Here is a 24,588-nt window from a genome sequence, read left to right as displayed (position 1 = left end):
TGCCAAAATATCCCCTAAAGCCAGAGTACCCGTCACAATGGCTTATCTTTTTCTCATGGCGCCACAGCACTGAAAATCCGAACCAAAAACCTCATCTCCGGCGCTCAAACGAGAACCGACATCGCCGGAATGGCTCTGTCCACCGCAAGGATATCAGAGCTCCCATTCCACACCCCCATCCCCTTATGCTCCCACCCCTCCTTCTCCATCTCCTTCTCCCTCTCCCTCCGCCGCCGCTTCCGTTTCCTCTTCTCCTCCTCCGCCTCCCTCCGCACCACCCACTCCGACGTCCCAACAAACCCCCGTGGCGACGAAACGCCCCGGAAACGTTCTGACACTGCTCTCCGCCCCAAACCTCCTTCGGCGCCATGGCTCCGGCAATGGAGCCCTCCTGACACTCAAATCAGTGAGCAGAAGATCTCCAAAGAGGATCGCCTTTGCTTGGATCGCTCCGACGGCGGTAGCACCTCTATTGAGAGAATCGTTCACCGGCTGCGCAATCTCGGGCTTGGGGTTGAGGATGAGGAGGAAGAGAAGGAGTACGCCGACGACCAGGCACCGTTGGATGGTGAAGAGCGATTGAGTGAGTTGCTGCAGCGCCGCTGGAATCGCCCAGACCTTCTTGAGATTGATAATGTGGTGCTCCCGTGGGAGAGAGATGAGAATGATGTCCGGCTTTTGGATGAGGAGGACGGTAAGGGTTTGAAGATGAGGAGGGTGAGGGCGCCGACCATGGCGGAATTGACAATCGGGGACTCGGAGCTCAGGAGGCTGAGGCGGCTTGGGGCGACGCTAAGGGAGAGGACCACTGTGCCGAAGGCTGGGGTTACTCAGGCTGTGCTGGAGAAAATCCATGAGGCGTGGCGAAAGTCGGAGCTTGTGAGGCTCAAGTTTCATGAGGATCTGGCACATGATATGAAGACAGCACATGAGATAGTTGAGGTTTGTACTGCTTTGTCACACTTTATGTTCTCACAAATTACTGCTTCTTTGTGGCGATCTATTTTACCTAACTATTTTTCTAATTACTGATTGAATGGTATATCTATTTATTTTCTTCATCTTGCTTTTCATGTGCATAACACTTGCCAATTTTGACTAATGGTTTGTCAACACTTTCAACTTGTTGATTTCTCTTTCTTAATTTATAGACGATTTCATCATGAAGAATGGGGTATCCACTTTGAGCTCAAGTCTTCTATTGTCAATTCGTAATCACTTTTTTTTTCCTTACTTCCCTTAAACTTACTCATGTCTATCATTGAGCTTTCTTGCACCATTATTGATTTGCTTCTGCGGTGATTCAACACACTATAGATAATTTTGATTTGAGTTGACAACTTAGTCATGTCTATCATTGAGCTTTCTTGCACCATTATTGATTTGCTTCTACGGAGATTCAACACACTATAGATAATTTTAGTTTGAGGTGACAACTTTAGCAATTTGTCCATTTTATTTGATTTGGAGCTTTACTTACCCTTTGAAATTGCAGATGAATTAACTTATATAAAATAAGTTTAAGCTTGAAGGCATCATTTAGAACGAGTTATGTTCTTTGTTGTCCTTATACTCTCTAGCTATGGTGTTTCATTCTATCCTAGTCTTGATTGCTGCAATTAAGTTTGTCACATACATGTTCTTAAGCTTGATTTTTCAGTCATGGGTTAGGCACATTGCCTCAGTCATGCTTTATATATGTACGCCATTTAACTAAAACCTGTATCCTTCATGCTGCATACAACAACACCACAAAGTCATTAGTCCCAACTATTTGGGGTTGGGTTATGTGAATCCTTCCTTCCAGATTGTCCTATAAAGAGCCAAAAGATAGATATACCAAGATTAGACATATCATTTTATAACGTTTTTTTGCTCTATACACTTTTAGGTCTATCTCTTCCTCTTCTACGATCCTCCACTTGAAGAGCTTCCACTTTTCTTTAAAGGGCCACCATTGGTCGTCTAAAACTCTAAGGACATGCCTGCCCTTCTTAATGCATAATCATCTTTTTTTTTTCTTTGGTGAGATAATCACCTTTTTCTTTACACAAGTGTCACATTGATCATTTTGCTGTATTGGTTTCATAATGTACATTACATTCTTTATAGGTGATACAGTGTACCTACATTGTATCTATTGCAAGTCAGTGAGCTTAGAATTCCATGTTAAGGACATGCAATTCACAATGTCTGGAATATTTGTTCAGTTATGTTTTAGAAACTTAACCACAGTCATTTCTTTTTGTTTGTTTGCTTGCAAATGGTTACTTTATACACAAGCTGTGGTTAGAACACACTAGAATTCATAATCTTAGCTTTCTTGTTTGTGTAATACATTTACTGCAAATTTCATTGAAGTTTCCCATCTTCTTCAATGCATTGTAAGAAATGTTAGTATATATACATGCATGTACTTCAATTTTACATGTGTATGTGTCTTGTGAGTGTTCCTGCCTTGAGTTTTTTGATTTACCAGATCTAGCTACAATATCTTGCATATCATGTTCAGTAATAATGGTGGAAATGTGGCCTGCGTTATTATTTTTAGGTAGTATGTTGGTGCTATATGTAATTATAGCCATGGGGGATGCGCTTGTTTGAATGTTTCTGATCATTGTTATTCTTTGTGCTGCATTAGTAATGCTTTGACATTACATGCTTTTCTTGAGTGCTTCTTAAGTTAGTAATTATTTGAATTTTTCACATTATTCTTTGAATATAACTGGTTTGGGTTAGTCGATGTCTGGATGCATTTCTGTTCATCCATAAAAAGGATGTTATCTGCAAACTATGATGACGTTACATATTTTGTTAAAAAAAGTCATGTATTTGCTGATGTATCCCTTAGCTTGTCTCATGGCAAAATAATGTTCACTAAATACTTTATTAATCATTTGATCCCATTATGACAGCAACATGCATCATATTTGATAGGCAAACTAAGTATAGGGAATACTTTTACAATGCAAAATATATACTTAATTTTCTATCTGTCTTGAACCTAAGATGCATTGTTTTGATGCTCTCTTTTTTCCCTGATAGCGTCGCACAGGAGGACTGGTTATATGGAGATCTGGAAGTGTTATGATAGTTTATCGAGGAAGCAACTACAAAAGACCTTCAAGCTTTCAGCTTCTTGATGCCCAAGCCATTTCTATTAATGAAAGAGATAAGTTATTTATTCCTGATGCTTCTGGTGCTGATAAGTTGCCTGGTGATAATCAAGATTCGTTTATCACTGTTGAGAAGATAAAACCATCACCTCTAAGTATTGAGGCTGGTGAAAATATGACGGACGAGGAAATAGAATTCAATCGCTTATTAGATGATTTAGGTCCTCGCTTTGTTGAGTGGTGGGGAACTGGAATTTTACCTGTAGATGCTGATTTACTGCCTCAAAATATTCCTGGCTACAAGACACCGTTTAGGCTTCTTCCCAATGGAATGCGGTCACGTCTTACAAATTCTGAGATGACTAATTTGCGGAAGTTGGCAAGGAAACTTCCCACTCACTTTGCTCTTGGTATTTCTCCTATAAATCAGATGAGTCCAAATGCTTGTTATATAGATATTTTTCAACTATTTATAATTTCTTAACTTCTTGTGGTAAGGGAGAAACAGAAATCATCATGGCCTTGCAACTGTTATTCTAAAGCTTTGGGAGAAGAGTTTAGTTGTCAAAATTGCTGTCAAACGGGGGATTCAAAATACAAACAACAAAATAATGGCTGAAGAGCTAAAGGTATGTAACTGTAGATAATTTCTACCATTTTGGTATATTCATATGTGTTTCGAAGGTGATCTTTATATCCTTTCCGACTTATGATTATATTTTGTGTGACTAGCACTATGTCTCGGTTAACATTTCCATTATTACTTCTATGATGCCTTTATAATGAAGCAATTTGTATCAAACTAGGATAACAACTTGTGGGACCTTCTTTGCTGTATTGCATGTACTAAAAGTCATATCCACTCAGTGATTTAAAATTTTCTGGAAGTCTTCATTTTTGTTGTGGATCGAGTTTCATCTATACAACTTTAAGCAACTGTAATTAACTAGACTAAACCAAAGCCTTAGATTTGAGGGTAGCTGATTGTTTATGTTAAAGTAGATACTCTTTGAGAGTGGAATATGATTATTCTTGTTTTTTACAAGTCTTAGTGATTGTAATGCCAAGGCAATACCAATACCTCTCCTGAAGAACTTAGATTATTACATTATTGCCCAACTTTTTTATTTGTCTCTTTATTGAGAATTGAGATCCTTGTGGCCAATAACCATTGACTGACATGAATGTGGTCAATCATCGCATACAGCTCTTGACTTGAATGCAGTATGAATAGGTCTGGCAGATTAGAGTTATTAACTTGATAATCCAATAATGGTTATGTATTGCAACTGAAGTGCTTATAACTGTTAGAAGAGGGAAGAATGATAGAAGAGAAAGGCAGTGGATCAATGCTCATCTATTACCCCAAACAAGTGTGATCATGAGGCTTCATATAGAAGCCAAATATATAGGTATACCCATGTATATACATACATATATCTAATATACATACACACATCTAACACCCCCCCTCAAACTCAAGGCGGATCATGTGTTTTGAGTTTGGACAATATAAATAGATGCTGATCACGTGTCTGTGCTTTAATAACATGACAACGGGTGAAGTGTGCATCCACACCAATGTGTTTGGTCAGCTCATGCTTGACCGGATCAGCAACAATCTGAAGGGCTCCCGTACTGTTGGAGTGAATAGGGATAGGAGAATGGATCGATACACAAAAATCCTGTAGAATCGAGTGAATCCAAAGCACCTCCTCTACTGTAGAAGCCAAAGCACGAACCTTAGCCTCAATACTGGACTTGGCAACAGTCTGCTGTTTCTTAGTCTTCCAAACAACAAGTGAAGACCCAAGAAAGATACAGTAGCTAGTGACAGAGACCCGATCATCAGGGGAGCTGGCCCAAGTGGCATCAGAATAGGCTTGTAGCTGAAGAGTGGACTGGTGTGAGTTGAACAAACAACTCGAGGCAGTGCCACGAAGATATTGCAGTACCCGGAGAAGATGTCCATAATGAACAGAGGTGGGAGCTGCAACAAACTGACTGAGAATGTGCGCAGCGTGAGAAATGTTAGGACGTGTAACAGCAAGATATTCCAAGCTACCAACAAGATGCCTATAGTGAGAAGGATCTGGTAAGGGAATCCCATCAGAAGCACAAAGCTACAAATGCAACTCCATCGGTGTAGCGGCAGTACGAGTATCTGTCAAGCCAGAGCGATCAAGAAGATTGAGAGTGTAACGCTGCTGAGATAGTCGATAGCCATCAGGATAAGATGTGATTTCGATACCCAGAAAATAACGAAGAGAACCGAGATCAGTCATCAAGAAGGTCTCACAGTTTCCGCTTCACAAAAGTAATATGAGCAGAATCATCACCAGTAAGAATCATATCATCCACATACAGAAGAAGAATGGTCCGGCCACGAGGTGAAAAATGAATGAAGACTGTCGGATCATGTATGCTCGGAGTAAATCCAGCAGCCTCAACAATTATGCTGAATCTCTCAAACTAGGCACGAGGAGTCTGTTTGAAACCATAGAGAGCGACGAAGGCGACAAACAGATCCTGGAGGCACCTGAAGGCCAGGAGGAGGAGTCATGTAGACCTCCTTCAGGTCCCCATGAAGAAAGACATTCTTCACATCAAGTTGATGAAGAACCCACCGACGAACAGCTGCAACAGCAACTAATGTACGAACAGTGTGCATATGAGCCACGGGGACAAAAGTCTCGACCATACTCCTATTGAAAGCCGCGAGCAACAAGACACGCTTTATAGCGCTCGAGAGATCCATCATAACGGGTTTTCACCCGATAGATCCAACGACATGTAATGGGAATGGCATGAGCAGGAAGAGGGACAATATCCCATGTGTGAGTCTGAGACAAGGCATCAAGCTTCTCAGCCATGGCAGTCCGCTACTCAGGGGATAATAACTGACTACGATTATGCATAAAGTAGATCCAAGTAAAGCGAGTGTAGTCATCAATAAAAATAACATAATAGCGGTTACCTCCTTTAGAAACAAAATGAGCAAAACCCCAAACATCAGAATGAATAAGTTCTAAAGGAGCAGTAGTCTGAGATACACTCATAGGATACGGACGTTGGAGCTGTTTACCAAGCTTACAGCCAACACAGACAACATCAGAGGAAGGAGAGACAGCTACTAAGACGCTAAGACGAACAAGAGATGACAGACGAGGACACAAATGACTAAGACGGTGATGCCAAATATGATGAGATAAAACGGTATCATGACAGTGATGAAGAGGCTTAGCTGAAGATGACAGATGAAGGGTATCCAACACATAAACTCCATCATGGCGGCGGCCAGCTCCAATCACTGTCACACTGTGATCTTGCAGACGACATGAGATACAGTAAAAAATAACTTGACAGTCATAATCAGTAAGCTGACTAACAGATATGAGGTTCATGGATAAACGAGGAACATGAGATACAGAGGGCATAGAGAAGAAAGTAGAAGAAAAATGACCAGTAGATGAAATAGGGAGGAGGGTGCCATCAGCAGTACGAACACGTTTAATATGTAAGGGTGGACGGGAATTATGAAGATGAGTGGCATTAGGTGTCATGTGAAGAGAAGCACCAGAATCAAGAAGCCAAAGAGGACAGGAACTACCTGGAGCAGAAGGAAGCAGAAGGAGGAACCTGAGCCGACCGTGCATGGCCAGTGGAGTCTGCTAGATGAGACTGCTGAAACTGTCGAAACATCGCCAGCAACTGATGATCAGCAGGAGACAGCAAAGGAGAAGATGATGTAGCTGGAGACGGTGGAGCAGGAGAGACCTGGACAGAATGTGCCTGCTGGTGGGAGTGAGGCAGCGGTAGAAGAGGTGGTGAAGGAGCAGTACGCAGAAGTCCACGCTGCTTCTTCCGACACTCACGCTCAAGATGACCAAACATGCCACAGTAGTGACAAATCATAGTGCGTTTCGGCCTCGTAGAAGAAGGCCGAGATGAGACAGAGGGTGTCGGGGGTCTAGTAGATGAGGACGAAGAGACAGTAGGAAGGCGAGAGACAGTAAGAGCACTACCTCCCATTGTGAAGGAAGCTCGGAGACGGGTTTCCTCAGCACGAACAAAGGTGAAAGCATTATCCAAAGAATAGACCGAGGGGGCATGCAGTAACTGAGCCAGAGTTTGCAAAACTCGGGACGAAGGCGCATAATGAACTCATACATACGTCGTGTCTCATCATGGCTACGGCGACGTGAGCAAGACTCAGAACAAGGATCTGGGCAGCATGAACAACACAATAGGGATGAGTCAGAGTATCAATCTGACGCCATAAGGCACAATACCGACTATAGAACTGGTCGACAATGTCCTCGCCCTGCTGAAGACTAGAGAGAGTCTGATATAAGGTGTAAAGTTGCGCCTGACTGGAACCACAGTAATGGCGCTCAAGATAGTCCCACATCGCCTGAGCGGTGGGAAAATCAACAATCTGAGTACGAATATCAAGAGTGACCGTCTGACATATCATCATCTTGGCCGTAGAGTCGTCAGCAGCCCATTTCTCAAACTGTTGCTCAAATGCCATGAGAAGAGCAGAGGCTTCAGTGGAGGGAATAGTGTCTGGCACAGAAGGGGCAGTAGGAGCAGTACATGTACCATCAACGTGGCGAAGAACGCGGATGCCATCGAGAATACGCTTGATAGTGAGTCGCCAAGCGATGTAGTTGGTGCCATCAAGTACCACATCGGAATGATGGAGATTGCGGTGACGCATCTCAGGTAGCACCCTACTAAATCCATAAGCATCCATTTTTTAATTTTTTTTTTAATTTTTTTTTTAAATTTTTATTTTTTTTCACATGAGTATAGTAAAAGTCACATCATTGTCTTGGCTTTTGAATGGAATGTGTCACTTCAGTTTGTCTTCATATGCTTGGAAAAGACTCCAAGCCTTTATTCTAGAGAGATGATTGAAAAAGAGGTGGAGGCTAGCCGGCAGGACGGCGATCAGCAGTCTCCGGCGAGCGATAGTGGCCGGCCGGCGAGCGACACGCGTGCAGCGACGCGCTGGCGGTCGCCGGGCAGCGGCTAGGGCGGGCATGCCCGAGCGCGAGATGCGGGGACGCGCGGGGCACGATCGCTGGGCGTGGCCGGGCGCGGGTGCGTGGCGCGGGCGAGTGCGGTTGCAGGCGTGGCGGGCGCGGTTGCAGGGCGTGGCGGGCGCGGTGCTCGAGGGCGATGGGCGGTGCGACGGCAGCAGGCGAGGCTGGGGTTTGGCACAGCTGGGGCATGGGTAGCTCGGCGGCGGGCGAGGCTGGGAACAGAAGCCCTTTTTTTTTTCGGAAATGAAAAAGTAGAGGAAGAGATGAAAAAGAAGAGACTGGTGAAGGCTAGAGAGGTGGCCGGAGAAGATGGCCGAAGAAGATAACCTAGTCTGATACCATGTTAGAAGAGGGAAGAATGATAGAAAAGAAAGGCTGTGGGTCAATGCTCATCTATTACCCCAAACATGTGTGATCATGAGGCTTCATATAGAAGCCAAATATACAGGTATACCCATGTATATACATACATATATCTAATATACATACACACATCTAACAATAACATGGTTGACATCATTGCTGTATGGGCAGTCATATTTTATGGTTCTTATTATTCAATCACACATGTTGAGCACATCAAAGGGCCTTATAATTTCACAGAGGTAACAAAGATAGCCTATTTTTGCCCAAAACACATTAGTTTTGTTGCTTGAGAATACAGTTGATGTTGCATTATGATATCCTTAGAAAATTATTTTATGTTGCTACTGCCAAAATCACTTGCTCTGTTCCCGTTAAGGCTACCTTATTTATCTTCATTTTTGTATTCAAGTTTAGTGCCTAAATTAAAGTTTTCACCTATGTGAGGAGCTGAATGGTTATTATATTCATTCCTTCTTGTTATTACTTTATACTTCATTGTCCAGTTTCTTGTTGGTCCAATCATACATGTTGGAAATAAGGTGTCAAGCAGGAGGGAGAATAAATAGTCAAAATTATTATATATTGACAAAGGAGCAAAACTAAAAATCCCTTAATTGTAATGAGATTCCCATGCCCTCATGTAGGGGTGAGCAAAAAAATCCGGATCCGATGATCCGATCCGATATCCGGTTTTTTTATCCGAATTTTTTGAGTACCCGATCCGAAAAAGAGGGTTGGGTACCCGATCCGAATTTTTAAGGTGAAAACCGGATCGGATACGGGTCGGGAGAAATTAAAAACCGGGTATCCGAATCCAATCCGGTTTTTAATATATTCATTTATATATAGATAGATAATTAGATATATAATAAATTTAAATTTTATAGTCTAGAAAGTAAAAAAGAAAAAAAATCGAAATCCCTTATTTAAAACCTTTAATATATATATATATATATATAATTATATTATTTTAGACCATATAAATTTAAATTTATTATATATATATATATATATTAATAAATTTAAAATTTTACAAGGGTTTAAGTAGAAAAAAAATTAAAATCACTCGTTTAAATACTTAAAGAGTTACTTATATAGTTATATTTATATATATACAATTAATAAATTTAAATTCTTCTGGGATTAAAAGTAAAAGGAAAAAAAATTCCAAATCTTTATGTCTAAGATTGATGAAACTCTTTATTATTTTTTTGACTTTTTTTGTGGGGAGAATAATGTAAGTTTTTAATCTTCTTTATAAGTTACAAGTTTCTCATATTTTTTTTTTAAATGAATGTTGATGTTATATAAAAAAAAAATCCATGGAGTCGATGAAACTTAAATTTAGATCCGGATATCCGATATCCGATCCGGTTTAAACCGGATATCCGGTTTTTAGTACCCATTTTAAACCGGATCGTATATGGGTCAAGCTTTTACCGATCCAAAAAACCGGGTACCCGATCCGGTTTTAAAAACCGGGTCGGGTACCCGGTTTTGCTCACCCCTACCCTCATGGGTGGCTCTTACTTTCTTATTCTAATAGTTCAGACCTAGAGCGCTTTAGAGACGATATGCAATGAATTAGATTAATAAAATCTTAGTCAATATCAAGGTCAATAAACAAAATCAAAATATGTCCTATTAGAACTCATAATGATCTTGAAATATCTGGGTAGTCTGTAAGAATACTTATTAGTGCTTTACTTGTTGATTTATTGCCATAAAAAAAAAGAATCAGTAGAACAGCCATATATCAGATCAGTTCAAGGTTCTAAATGTATGACATTTTATTGTTTTGTTCATCAGAAACTGACCGGAGGTATATTACTGCTTCGAAACAAGTTTTACATTGTTATATACCGCGGGAAAGATTTTCTTCCTCCAAGCGTAGCAGCTGCTTTGGCTGAAAGGGAAGAGTTGACGAAGGATAATCAAGATGTTGAAGAGAAAACACGCAACAGGATATCTTTGGATCCTTGTACGGAAGGCATTGAAGGACATGCACTTGCAGGTACTTTAGCTGAGTTTCAGGAAGCTCAAGCACGATGGGGAAGAAGTATATCTGTTGAAGAGCAGGAAGAACTGAGAGAAGCAGCTTCGCGGTTCAAGGCTGACAGGCAATTGAAAAGAATTCAACATAAGCTTTCTCTAGTAAGCAAGATTTCATACTTGAAAAGAGTGATGTTTTCTTTATATGCTAAGTTACTAATTTGCTCTGAAATTAAAGAACTTATTTTCTTAATGTCGAGTGCGGTAGCCCTTTAAAACAAGGTTTACGTCCTTGATGATAACTTGTTTCATTGTGCAAAACTTTCTGATGCAGCATATATCAAAAGAATCACAAGAAAGAAGAGTTAATTGAGAAAAGTTGAAAATCAATAACTTGAAGATAATAAGTAGATGGTGACTTAAATTTTATCCGAAGTTGCTTCCCCACTTTCTTTACTGAGTTGGGCACATTTGATGTTTTTAAGTCAACTCTGTAGTGCGACTAAATTCAGCAAGTTTATCTTCAAAATTAGAATTTGTGCAAGTTGCTTCATGACTTCAAATAGTACCCTTTAGAAATCACATAGGGTAAAAATGAATAAAAATAAAATGAAAAAAAATAAAAATACAAATAAAAATATTTAAAAATTTAAAATAAAAACATGATATATGTTGTTTTATAACTTACTAATCCAAATTAAAATCCAACACTCAACATATAACGTCAGAAACTTTTTCTGTTACAAAATAACTAATCTTCATGAGCTTTGATCATTAACTGTTATTTATTTATGCCTATTGAGTTGAGATATGAGTTGCAATTTAGAATGTGAGGTGCAGGTTTAATAGCACTACAACTTGCCTTTAGCAATGGTTTGCTTGTATTGGGCCTGTGGTTACTTCTTCCATGCCCAATTCATATCTTTGATGTGATGGCATGATGTGAAGGCATTAGCTTGGTTTGTGATTTCAGTTGCAGTTTCCTTCACAGGCTAGAGAGTTAATGTTGATTTTGCCGCCATTATTTTATTTCTTCATCGTTATGATTTTATTTGGGTTATGAGGTGCATGATTGACACTATTGACCAAGCCCTTTTTTTTACAGGCTGAAGCTAAAAAGCTACGAGCTGAGAGATTGTTAGCAAAGATAGAGACATCTATGATTCCAGTCCATCCTTCTGATGATATAGAAACAATAACTGATGAAGAACGTTCCGTTTATCGTAGAATGGGCTTGCGGATGAAGGCATACTTGCCCCTTGGTTAGTTAATTCTACAGGCAAATGGAAGGTTATTCTGGTGCTGAAACTCACTATTCCTTTTCACTTCATATTTAGGCATTCGCGGTGTTTTTGATGGTGTCATTGAGAATATGCACTTGCATTGGAAACATAGAGAACTGGTGAAACTGATCTCCAAACAAAAAACTCTTTCATTTGTTGAGGACACAGCTCGACTGTTGGAATATGAGAGTGGTGGAATATTGGTTGCAATTGAAAGAATTCCCAAAGGCTTTGCAATTGTTTATTATCGTGGAAAGAACTATCAACGTCCCATCAGCATAAGACCTAGAAATCTGCTAACGAAGGCAAAGGCGTTGAAACGTTCAGTTGCACTTCAACGTCATGAGGTTTTTTAAACTTTCTTTTGCCTTGCATTGTTTTATTTCCAATTTGATTGAGTACATTATACTATTATTAAAAATCAGCACAGTATGATGTATATAATTAGGTCAGAGCAAGGCTGCAAGCTTATAAAGGTATAATAGATTTCAAATAACTCATGCAGGCACTCAGTCAACACATAACTGAGCTGGAGAAAACAATAAAGCAGATGAGATTGGATTTGGTAAGTATTTACATAATGTTATGTTGGCTGGGGAATTTTTATGGTTTTAATCACTAAATATTAATTTGATCTTGCTCTTATACCCACACAGTTGGCTATCTATGTGCATGTACATGCTAATCATGCTTTCTTGGAAATGTTCTATACAATTTTATAAATGTGTAATCATATTACAGATAGAAATCTATTTTGGCTATTGTCTGGATTTGTAGGATCCCTAAACTTAGGTGTGATTTTCAGTGGCTTATCTTGTGATCTGCTCTTTTTATGAGATAAGGACAGCATTTCCATAGACTTTTTAATCCTGGTTACCATTGAAATGTCAATTATGAACTTTAAGAACATGTCTCCTCGAGTTCCAATTTTGTTCTAACCTGGGATTTGGGTTTTTGGCTTTTCTAATAATTGCAACATCTCATGTCTTAGTTTCATCTGGTTGATGGCTTGGCAGCAATTGATGTAAGTGCCTGAACTTTGAGGTTAGCAGTTTTATTAGCTATCCTTGGAGAGAATAGTTTTTTTCATCAAACTAATAAGCTTACAGCTCAACAATATTCATCACCTGTCCATTTACTTTTTAACTTAATTCTTTATCACTTTTTTAAATGAAGTATGGAGGCTCCCTATGCAACCTCCAACTAGCTGATTCAGCTTCCATAAGAGTACCATAAACTTTTGCAAGGGCATATTTCAATAGTTTTATTTTTCATTACTTTTGGTTCTTCATCCAATTAATTTAATGAAAGGAAAGTGTCATAAATAGAAGGCCTGATCAATTCCTCAATTCATACTTGAGACTTCACACAAAATCAAAACTGTGGGGCCTTGAATTTCACCATCATCTTCAGATATGGGCAGGATGACATTGGTGTGCAAAGAATCATGCTGCCTGACCCAGAAAGACAGCTAGTCTAATGGGATCGCTACTGTTCATTATTGTCTAAAAGGATGCTTGCTGATATCATGGTTGTTATGATTTTATTAATCATAGGTTCATAGGTTTAGCTCACTTGCGCAAATAATTAGATTGAATTCTTTTTGCGAAAGTTGGGGAGGGCTGATACAATATGGTTGGACTTTTTAGAGTGATTAAGATGAAATGAATCAAATTATGTGCTAGTTTGGAGAAGTTGCAGATGTTGAGGAGGTGAGTAATGTTAATGATTCATTTGTGGGCAAGGGCAAGGCTTATTGAGGGAAAAAGAACAGTGGTAGTTGACACAGCCAATTTGGCAGAGGGCTTGCTGACAAGACAACTAAGATTTGGGATTGATTCTATTATATTTGATTTGGTAGTTTTAGACTTTAAGAATATTATGCTTCTTATTTAGGTTATGATTTTGATATAGGCTTTGCCTAATTAGCACTTCTAATTATGGTTAATATTTGTTTTGAAGCCGATTTAAGGGGATGTTGTTAATAAGAGAATCAACCAGAATTTTACCACGAATTAGTGTTGGGATGGAGACTCTGTTAGAGGATGAGTCTCATCCTTGGCTGCTAGTATAGTTTCTCCAGGGAGAGGGAAGAACGTTGCTTTCCTGTGCCTTGACCCGTGACTAGATCTTACGCTAGGGTTCATAGTGGACAGAAGGGAAGCTACAGAGTGTGGCTAGATCTTACACTAGAGTTCATAGTGGATGAAGGAAAGCTAAAGAGCAAGGGAAGTCTCTCTAAATACATCTTATTAAGAAGCATTTGGAGCTTCAATGACTCTCTTGTTCCTTGGCTTTTCTTTGAAAATTGGCCCTTCTGTGATCTTTAATAGGGTAATAGCAAGTGTTATAAGCTCTTATTGTGATTTTGATACCTAAGGTAACCTTGTAAAAGTCAAAAAGGCCATTGTGAATGCTTTTGATTATGGTTCTCTGTTATAGACCGTATGATTAATGTACAGCTTGTTAAAGGCATTTGTTTCACATCCCTTGTATTTTCTTTTTAAATTTATAGTTTGATACTTGTGTAGGTGGCAAGTGAGCTTGAAGCCATTCGCATGATATCATATAGTAATTAAAAATAGATTTCCATAGCTTGTTAAAGGCATTTGTTTCACATCCCTTGTATTTTCTTTTTAAATTTATAGTTTGATACTTGTGTAGGTGGCAAGTGAGCTTGAAGCCATTCACATGATATCATACAGTAATTAAAAATAGATTTCCATAACTTGCTAAAGGCATTTGTTTGACATTCCTCGTTGTATTTTCTTTTCAGATTTATACTTACATACTTGCTGAGTATTTGTTTTGGAAGATCAAAGTTGATGATAGAGAACGTGCTCTATAGGATTGTGATGATTAGGATTTTGATACTTAGTATTTTTTAAGATGCCTTGTTTGGTTTGAACAAAATGTTGATAAAATACTTGGGAACGTTAGTTTTCCATGTTGGTTGCAACTTGTCTTGTACCTTTTCTATTTAATCAACCTCTCATAAAACTATTTAAAGGTGTTTGGCAGCTCATTAACCAGTTTTAACTGTATTTAACCCATTTTGTGCCACCAATTGCCTCTGTGGGGGTAAGCATTTCAAATTGTAGTCTTGTAGTATAAACAAAAACAAATTAACCTTTTGACCCCGTGCGTACCCTTATCAACCAAAAATCATCTATAATTGCTAGTCAATATGGTTGATTAAAATCTTTCATCATTCAAAATCAAGGGAATTGTGCAATTAGGCTTTAGTTGAGACATACTTAAGACATAGTCTAATACAAATTCAAGTAAAAAATACCTCCATCTTCAACCTAGGGTTGTCAATTTGGCTCGGATCTGATGGGGAACGTGATTACCTACCCCGATGGAGCCAGGGCCGGGGCTAAAATTAGGGGAACTGGGTTGGCGCCAAGCAGGGGCAAGGATGTAAATTCTCAAATATAGAATTTTAATATTATATACATATATAATATCAGAAAATTATTTATATTAAATAAAAAATATATATTATTAAAAGATAATATATTTGATTTATTTAATAGATGCCAAAAAAATTAGAGATGGGGAATCCTTGAACCTGGGTAATCCCTGCGGGGACGGGGACGGGGAAAATTTTTTCCCCGAACTCAGGTTAGGGGATGAGGTCGGGGATGGGTTTGACAAATTGGGGTTAGGGTTGGGGAATACATCCTCTGGTGAATCTCGGCCCCGTTGACATCCATACTTCAACAAAGGGCCTATTTAGCTTTCCCCTTCCTCCCATCATCCCTATCTTTTCAATCAATCACTCATGCTCAACTCTGCTGGACATTTGAAGCCTCTGCAAAGTCAAAGGACCACCGGTTGTACTCCCACTCTACTTCAATGCGATGCATGATGGGGAGTTACATAGTGCTAAGGTGACAATTAGGTATACAATGCCTATTTCTTCAATTGAAACAAGATCTATATGGGTCTAGCTGACAATTCAAATGCTATCCAAGACTGATTGTTGAAAATGGAGAAGATGATTGTTAGGCAGGGTATGATGGGCACTAGAAAATGGGCAGGGTATGGAAGTCATTTTGCATAGATAATTGTGGTTAAGGACAAGTACACTTTAATTGTACGACTAAACATTTTTTGCATTTCAAAATTTTCAAACAGCTAAACCCGAAAGTAGCACTTAATACGGATTTTCTTAACTGGATTGTTTTGCTTCATTTTTTTTATTCCTCTTGTTCAACCAAAGTTGCTAAACAATTTCTATAATTTGCCTTCTATGTATAAAATTAATAGCTTCTTGAAGCGTTGATTTTAAAATACCATTATTACATAAAGTGGATTTTTATTTGACTAAGACTCAATATAAAACATGGCTTGATTTTGGGCTTGATTGAAGTTTATCTCAACTTGCTTGGTCCCTCATGAGGTTGAATTCAACTGTAATTTAGTTGAGTTTTGCTGTTGTGAGAAGTTGCAATAAGTTGTCTTGATTTCATGGGTATGTGCTGTTTGTGAGGCAACAAAGAAGTAACAAATTACAATTTTGTTGTAAATAGCACAGAAGATGTGAAAAGGCCGCAGATAATTAGAGAGAGATGTGGATGATAAGTGGTGGTTGGACAATAATGCTGAGGTAGGATAGGTAATGTGGTCCGATCATAGGAGTTCTTTAAAGGAATGTATCTTTGTATAGTATAATATTTAGCTAATTTAAATAGAAAATGAACTGTTGTTTTTCAAAAGAAAATGCCTTTTTTTTAAGAAAATTGTCTCTACAATATTGACATTTACAGAGGCTTACCTAGAATTTGTTATCATTTGATATTTCCAATAGAGTGTGTTTCTATGTTAATGCAACTGTAACTGATGAAAGCAGTAAAGTTTAATTTGTGCATCATTAATATAAGATGTGTTAAATGCAACTCTTAAAAATGCATAGTATAACTTCACTTTTTTTTGTTTTTTGGGTGGGTGGGGGAATAAAACATGAGCAATTGCCATGAACTGGGCTATGTAATTGTGGCTATAGAAATTTTTTTTTGATGAATTACAAAAGAGCAATAAAAATTGGATCTATGTTTAATGAATCACACCCAAAGGAACCCTCATGTGGTTTATCTCAAAATCCGCTGCAGAATGACCCCTCATAAATATTTGTGATTCAGATGTTGACCTGAAATAATGCCCATAATCAAATGTCTAGCAAACATAAATTATACTATATTAATTGAGAAGAACATCTGGAAAATCACAGTTTTCTTTAGTTTGATCAAGTTTAATATTTTTGTTCTCTATTTTAACCTGCTAGAAGAATTCGACTTAAGTAGATTTTATATTTGTTTATGTGGATAAATGGATTGAATATCTACCAAAGTTTCTCTGTACCATTACGAAGTTATGTTGACTTCAGCTTGTTTACTTTTGTCATTGGTTTTTTTAAATTATTTTGCTTGTTATCTTATTGATTCCGTCCAATATGATCGGCGAAGCACTATATTAATACGTTATGCATGTGTGAAAGGAATTGTTTTCCAATTATTTATGCTCCCTACTGATATTTTTTATCTCCATAAAATTATTTATTAGATGTTGTGCTCTTCTTAATACTATAAGTTTTAATGTCTTCTGTGAACTTTCTGAAATCATGCATAAAGGGTTACCCAGAAGTTGAGGGAGAAAATTCTTGCGAATCGGACCAAATAGAATCTGGCTATGAGTCATTCGAAAACCATGTAATGTATTTCACTTTTCTATTGTCTTGTTTTTTCTTGGAATTGTGCTGATTCCTGGCTTTCTTCCTCAGGTTGGAGATATTGAATCCTCTATTGTGTCTGAGAATGATGATGCTAATAATGAAAATTTTGGCGAGTTTGAAAATATGGAGTATTTGGACAAGTTCTAACAGAGAATTTATTTCGGTGATGATAATCCATCAAAGTGTTCTATGCGTGCATCATGTAACAAGGTTAGTTCCCTGCTTCCCCGAAATTCATCAGTCCACCTTTTTCTAAGTTTTGGTTACTTTAAATGGACTCATTTCAGCAATGCAGAATACACAATGCTTCTTTTCTAACTTTAAAGATAGAAAATTAATGTCCTCATCGGGAGTTTCCCATATACCTGTTTAGCATACTAAGGTTGACTTCAGTAAAATTCAGCTTGAAATCTTGACGTTTGAGATTTGAAAATGAAAATCCACCTTGAAAATGTGCTTCAGTTGTTTTTATCTTAGTTCCATTTGAATTTAAGGTGTATGTTACATAGTTGATAATCCGGACTTGGGTATGTTGTAGGTCTTATCCTTCTACTTGGTAAACCGACTAATTTGGATTAATCTTGCTCTTATTGTTGTGAATTCATTATTTTTGTAAATCAGTGTTGTTTTTGGTTAATTGGCAGGTTTATATTTTGATATTAGTCTTATACATGCTTTCTTGGCCAATTTGATCTGTCATAGCCTTGTATCTTGTATTTGGGTTTAGGAACCTCAGTTGTTGTATTCTCCAATTTTATGTCACACCCATAGTTGTCATATCATGAATTGAATCGTGAATTAGAAAGCTCATTTAATTAATCAGGAATCGAACTGAACTGTGATTTGGATGAGTCAGTAATAAGTCCTAAAATTGCATGTAAAATAAATTTCTTATATGTTTAAATTCTAAGCCAAAAAAAAATTAAAGTTCTACTATTAAAGGATCATCATTCACCTATAATTACTCTACGAACTTTGTCAATGATATTGACATAATGTTGTTCAATGATCACAAAAAGAAAATATAAAAAAAATAAAAATAAAAAAAATACCCTTTTGTGGCAATCAAAATTCAGCCAAGTCAAAGACATCCTGATCTTCCTCCATGTCTCCATCTTCATTGAACAAAACCAATTCCTTATCTTCCTTCTCATCCTCATCATCATTAAAATCATCTTCAACTTCTATAAACTTGGTTTTTCTTTTTCTATCTGCATTCAAATTTCTTGGGCCTATTTAAAATAAAAAAGAATTTAGCTTATTTGTTTTTGATATTCAAATGTGATTAATCTAAACAAAAAATTACATCTCTTTCTTTTAATTGTTTGAGCTCTTTCCTCAATGCTAAAGCATTCTTGTACATCCATCAATGCATTATCGGAATCCATATCCGACAAGCATATTGGATTATAGGTTTCACTCTTTTCTTGCCTCTTGATTTTCCTCATTTGAAGTTTGATGTTGTGGTTTACATAAACTAGTGAATTTCATCTTTGTTGCTCTAATTGATCTCTTTTCTTGGAATGTGCATAAGCAAAAATACTCCAATTTCTTTCACACCCCGTTGCACTACATGTTTGGCTTAGTACATGAATGGGCGATTTTTGGAGTTCTTTGCGTTGTGCACCATAGCTCTTCCACCACATAGCTGCAAAAATTTATATGTTCTAGAAGTATATAGCTTTCATCACAAAAAAACATTTAATTAAATAATTTCACAAAATTACCAGTTGCTTCTTATCTCTTGTTGCTACTGCTATGCTGATTACAAACATGCCTTAAGCTCCTTTGAACTTCTCAAGTTGAGCATTGATCTTACATCCTCTCAATGGTTTTATATAAACTCATTTTTATTTCCTCATCCAGATTGAAATTTGCATCGAAATGAAACCTATAAGATAAATGAGTATTAGCTTAACTTCGATTAAAACTATAGAATCTAGTCATAGACTCATAATAAAACTACAAAACTTGGGATTTAAATAGTAGACTGCTGCATGTATTGGTCTAGGAGGTTGCAAATTCCACCTCGTATCAATAATTTCCCAAACTTGCTTATACCTATGCAAGTCATTGTTGAAGTTTCAAGCTGTTTGTTCTTTAGCCCTATCCATAGCTTCATAAATATAACCTATGGCGGGTTTTCCATCTCCATCAACCAACTTCAATATTTTCACAATAGCTATTGCAAAGAGAGAAAATTTCACAGCATTCCAAAATCTTTTATTATGTAATATACAATTTCCTCTGCAGCCTTCATATGGTTCCTTTTTGAAATTGGGCTTTTCCCTTAAGCTCCTGATGTAAACATCGATTCGATAGCGACGTTCTTACTTCACAATGATTTTAATGTAATGAAAGCCAATGCAAATTTTGTCACAGCTAGTCTTGCTAGCTCTCCATCTCTGAATATTTCCTGAATAGGTTAAGGACTGAAGATGGACGATAGAGAAAGACTGTGGTCAGGGAGAATTAAGTCCAAGCAATGTGCAGCACAAGGAGACCAGCACCAGCAGTTTCTCTTATCCTCCAACATAAGACCAGCCGGAACATATGCTGAAGCCCTATTAGTTACAAACTGAACCATGTTCTCTTCCATATCGTCAATCATTGAATCTAACAATTCAAATAATTTCTTTGCTTCCTTTGTAGGAAGTATTAAGTGACTTCAAGAAAATGGTACCACTCTGGCTATAAACAAGAAAATTAGTTAGCAGTCAACCTCTAACAACTGTCCATCCATCAGACATTAATGTTCACGCCATTTTCTTCCACTTATCTTTAAACTTCTCCAAATTTGCTTCAACGGCTTCAACATCTTTTATCAAATATGAAACTCGAGCCTCATAATAACTAGGTGATTTCAACCCTTTCCCATACTCACCAACTGAATTCAACTTTTGAATGAACAATGGACTTTTCACTAAATTAAATGGCAAAACATGACCTTACAAAAATCGACATATATCTTGTATGAGTGGTTCCCTTAGCTTGATCATTTTATTCAAAGTTCATTGTTGTGTCTTCCCATTTTTAAAGAGAAAAGACTCCATCTTACTCTTCTTTTCTGTCACTCGAACTTTCCGTCTTCATCATACAATCATTTCTATCATTCTTTTTTCTTTTCTTTTCGTCCAAAAACTTTTGAAATAACTCTCTCATTGCAAGGGGAACATCATTACAAGCAGCAATTTCACCTTGTATTGTGGCAAGATGATATTTCATTCTAATCACACCATCCCAATACTTAGTTCAACAATTCTTGCATTCCAATCTCATCCTACTTTCATCAATCTTGTAACAAATTTCCCATTGAAATCAACCTTTTTATTCTTAGCTTAGGAGCCATGACAAATCCTGAACAAACACATAATAATATTATCTTTGTAATCTATGGCAACAACAAATCATTGGTGTTGCCAAAGTGAGGAGGATATCCCACTCTCAATGCCACCAGCAAGTGTGATTGTTGTTGCTGCCGCTGCTGGTGAAGAAAAGAGTCAGGCCAGCCACCACTGGAGGAGGAATTGGGATGGAAGGAGCCGGTGTTGCCTTTCTATCATGATGGTTGAGGACTTTTTAATATGACTTGAGTTATGGGCTTGAGCTTTTATATTTTAAAAATTTTAGAAGCCCAACACAAAATAGCCCATATTTAGTGTATTTTTTGAATTGGCGTGAATTGTGCATTGAACGAATCAAATCAAATCATTTATGAATTGGGCGATTCACACTGACTCAAAGGATGCTGTGTTCACTTCTGTGATACGTTTCGTAAGGGGGTTGAATCGAACCTAATCACCTATGTGAATTGGGAATCGGCCGATTCTAACAACTATGGTCTTACCTCTTATATTGGGCTAATATACTGAGGGATAGCTTGTTTGGTTGTATTTGGACTTACTGATAACTTCCGTTGCCTTAACTTGGAATTCCATTATCTGGTTGGATTGTTTTTCAAATTATGGTATAATTTTAGTTACCCAACAGTAGTAAGTTGATATATTTGGCATCAAATCCTTGGATTTGAGAACCCGGATCAGCCCTCACACGACCGTCATGAGGTTTGGATGAGTTTTTGAATGCTGTCATACACCTAATGCCTATTCCTTTGTCTCAACACCTAGCGGTTGAGACATGTGCAACCCTTCTTAGCCTCCATTCGCCATTTCAGTACCTCTGTTTTCCTTTTCGGGTGTGTTTTCATCCCCTATTCTTTTTTTGAGTCAAGGTATGTGTACAGAATGAATGTTGTATAGATATGTATGGGTGATTTCTTGCTCAAATTTGCTTGTACTTGACATCTTTGTAGATCTGACTCCAAAGAACCTAGGATCTCGAATACTTCACTTTCGGGTTCTCTTCAATCTCTTTGGGGGTGATTTCTTTTTCAAAATCTTTAGGGGCATTTGGTTTGTGGGTTGATAGATGCCTTTGCAAAGCAAGATTCTAAGGAATGTATTCTTTGGCAATATGATTCCCAAGAATTTGAAAAGTGCATGTTTGCTTTTTAGTGAGTTAGTTCAAAGATTGACAGATATTGTGCGTTTGTATGTTTGGTTTACTTATTGGGAATGTATAATATGGAAAGTATAATTTTTGAAAATGTCTTCAATTTACCTCGATGGGAGTCTTGTCAACCAAAAAATGTTTTACCTTTATGGAAAAGTTGGATCCTTCTGATATATATATATAGGGTCTGACATGGGCTAGAGTAAGAATGATTGGAAAGCATCTTACAACAACAACAATGCATCAGAACAGAAATTGCATTGCTAGCAAGTCTGCTTGTTTTCCCTCATGTGTACACAAATATTTTGGCCATAAAATAGATTTCCTTCATGACTGTTAACAAGGAAGGCTGCAAATATGCTTGAAAGTAAATAGATTACTTTGATTTTTTAGCAAAGTATATTGGAAATAAAGATTTTACTTCACTTTCTGTCGAGGTGGGTGAGATTACTTTGGTTAGACATGGGAATTCCTGGTCAGAATATTATACCCTCGGCCATTCTACGAAAAGAGGTCCCACCAAACTTGTGTATACCACATGCCTTGATGTGATTGTGAGGAATCTAACAAGATTCCAATGTACCAAATGCCCTCTTAAGGTTTTCATCCCATTTTCTCTTTCCCTAATTGAGATGGGTGGACAATCACCAAATCTTTTATTTTTTATGATTTATTTCCCAAATTTATTTTTGTCACCTTCAATGTACCACTAAATCTCTGCCTTTGTTGTTAACTCATTAAAATTGCCTCTTAATTTGTTTCCCTCCAACATTGGGAAGATGCAGGACTTTTTGCACTATTGTCCTTCAACACCTCTACTGAACTTTTGTTTTCATCATCTGTCTAATTGACATGTTTAGGTCATTACTTGAGCCGATCTTAACGCAAAAAGATTCATTTAGGATTCTGAATCTTCTTAAAGCTTTTCTACAGCATTTTCTTCTTGCTCCTTGTGTTCTTGGTGTCCCTCATGAATGTCTTTGTGATTCTTCACTCAATTCTATCTCTGGTTGCATCTAAAGGCAAATCGACTTGTTGGAACTTGAGATCTTCTATAGGTGCTCTATAGCGATTTTCTTGTGGTTCTTTATTCTTAGTGAGTTGGGGGTGGCCCACAATGGCATCTTCCTGCTTTTTTGTTGCATGGGCCCTCATTTTGATTTTCATGTTACTTGCCTATTCATGCTCAAGGTTGTTAATATCCTAGAGTCGTTTTTTGTTTTTGTGTTTTTTTCCTTCCTTTCTCTCTCTGTCTCTCTGTGTGTGTGTGTGTGTCAGGGCATAGGTGGCTTGAAGCAGGTTTTCCCCTTTCTTCCCACCGTCGTTTTCTTTCCCTCCCTTTCACCCATGTCTTGATCAAGTAGATTCAGGAAGCCCCTTAGATATGAGGGTTTGATGGTTAAAACATAGAGGATGGGTTGGTCAGAACGAAGGGAAGAGAGAATTTGCGATATGCCTCATATCATGTTATGTATATATATCTATGTATAATTATTGTTATTTGGTCTCTTTTTTTCTTTAGTTCAGTTATTATTTATGATACATGGGTTTGGTGCAGAATGACGTTGGTTCGCTAATTACGGGTCCTAAAACTCTTTTTCGTCTTTTCAAATATGTACTTTTCACTTATTAATTACCTAAAGGCTTTATTTCGTTAAACATTTATGGTGTAAATTGCTGACATGAATGTTCTTGCAACAGCATCAAAGAGTTACATCAAAGAGTTGTATTCAGCTATCAAGAGTTTATCCAATAGATGGGGGCTGTCTGCCTTGTCTTAACAAGGTAGTTCTCTGGTTTTCCTGACTTTGGATTTACTTCAAGCACTTCAAGTGTGGCTGTTCACTGTTCAAATGCTAGTTTAATGTTTTCACCATTTCTTGTTGCATTGTGCATTACTTTCTGTATCTAGCGCGTATTTTGCTGACATGAGTAACAATTGTTAGCTATGTATTTATGTTTTTTGTAAATTACAAATTCATTGATCCATTATACATTGTTCCTCTGTAGAGGCTATCAAAATCCACCAGAAAACTCATTTTTTTTGAAAGTATAAGGAGCTTACGGGGCGAAGTACTAGGATTAAACTTGAAAACCTTCACTCTTGGTTTGTCCAAAGAAATTGCTGAGAAGCAGCTTTTTTATTTTTCTCGATATTAGTTGGTTTGTCTCTCTTGGTTTGTTTATGGCAACACGCAACCAAATGATTTAAATGTTAACTACGAAATCTAAACACCAAAAATTTGAATTCGAAACCTTTGGGTTTTAATAATTAATAATACATAATTTATAAACCTATATATGTAGTTGCTTCTTAGCAAATAATCCTTGAAATTTTATCAATAATCAGTTTGTTCTTCTTGATAGAATTTAATTTTTTAGTTACCTTTAGATTCTGACTGTCCAAATTTCAAGTGCTACATGTTTTTCCAATTTTTCCTTTTCCTTTTTTTTTTTTTACTTTTATCATTGTATGTTTTTCAGAGTACTGCTTTGCTTTATTTTTATTTTTACTTTTTACATCATGGGGA

The 24,588-nt window shown here is 37.5% G+C and overlaps 1 protein-coding gene across 1 annotated transcript; it reads left to right on the top strand.

The window, feature by feature from the left end:
* On the top strand, nucleotides 1-24,103 carry LOC120251087 (CRM-domain containing factor CFM3A, chloroplastic/mitochondrial). The gene is made up of 10 exons (XM_039259626.1): nucleotides 1-942; nucleotides 3,046-3,526; nucleotides 3,615-3,745; nucleotides 10,343-10,687; nucleotides 11,631-11,787; nucleotides 11,863-12,155; nucleotides 12,314-12,373; nucleotides 17,445-17,522; nucleotides 17,594-17,755; nucleotides 23,759-24,103. Exons 1-9 carry the CDS (start codon nucleotides 130-132, stop codon nucleotides 17,690-17,692), a joined length of 2,457 nt encoding a protein of 818 aa, XP_039115560.1. The 5' UTR covers nucleotides 1-129; the 3' UTR covers nucleotides 17,693-17,755; nucleotides 23,759-24,103.
* The last annotated feature ends 485 nt before the right edge of the window (nucleotides 24,104-24,588 follow it).

Source organism: Dioscorea cayenensis, chromosome 20 (assembly GCF_009730915.1).
Source record: "Dioscorea cayenensis subsp. rotundata cultivar TDr96_F1 chromosome 20, TDr96_F1_v2_PseudoChromosome.rev07_lg8_w22 25.fasta, whole genome shotgun sequence".
In the NCBI taxonomy this organism is placed as follows: domain Eukaryota; kingdom Viridiplantae; phylum Streptophyta; class Magnoliopsida; order Dioscoreales; family Dioscoreaceae; genus Dioscorea; species Dioscorea cayenensis.
This window is presented reverse-complemented; position numbering and strand designations above follow the sequence as displayed.

Coding starts and splice junctions, on each gene's coding strand:
- LOC120251087 (XM_039259626.1), top strand. CDS start 130: ATGGCTCTGTCCACCGCAAGGATATCAGAGCTCCCATTCCACACCCCC. Junction 3,746..10,342: donor TAATGGCTGAAGAGCTAAAG/GTATGTAACTGT, acceptor TTTGTTCATCAG/AAACTGACCGGAGGTATATT. Junction 10,688..11,630: donor TTCAACATAAGCTTTCTCTA/GTAAGCAAGATT, acceptor TTTTTTTTACAG/GCTGAAGCTAAAAAGCTACG.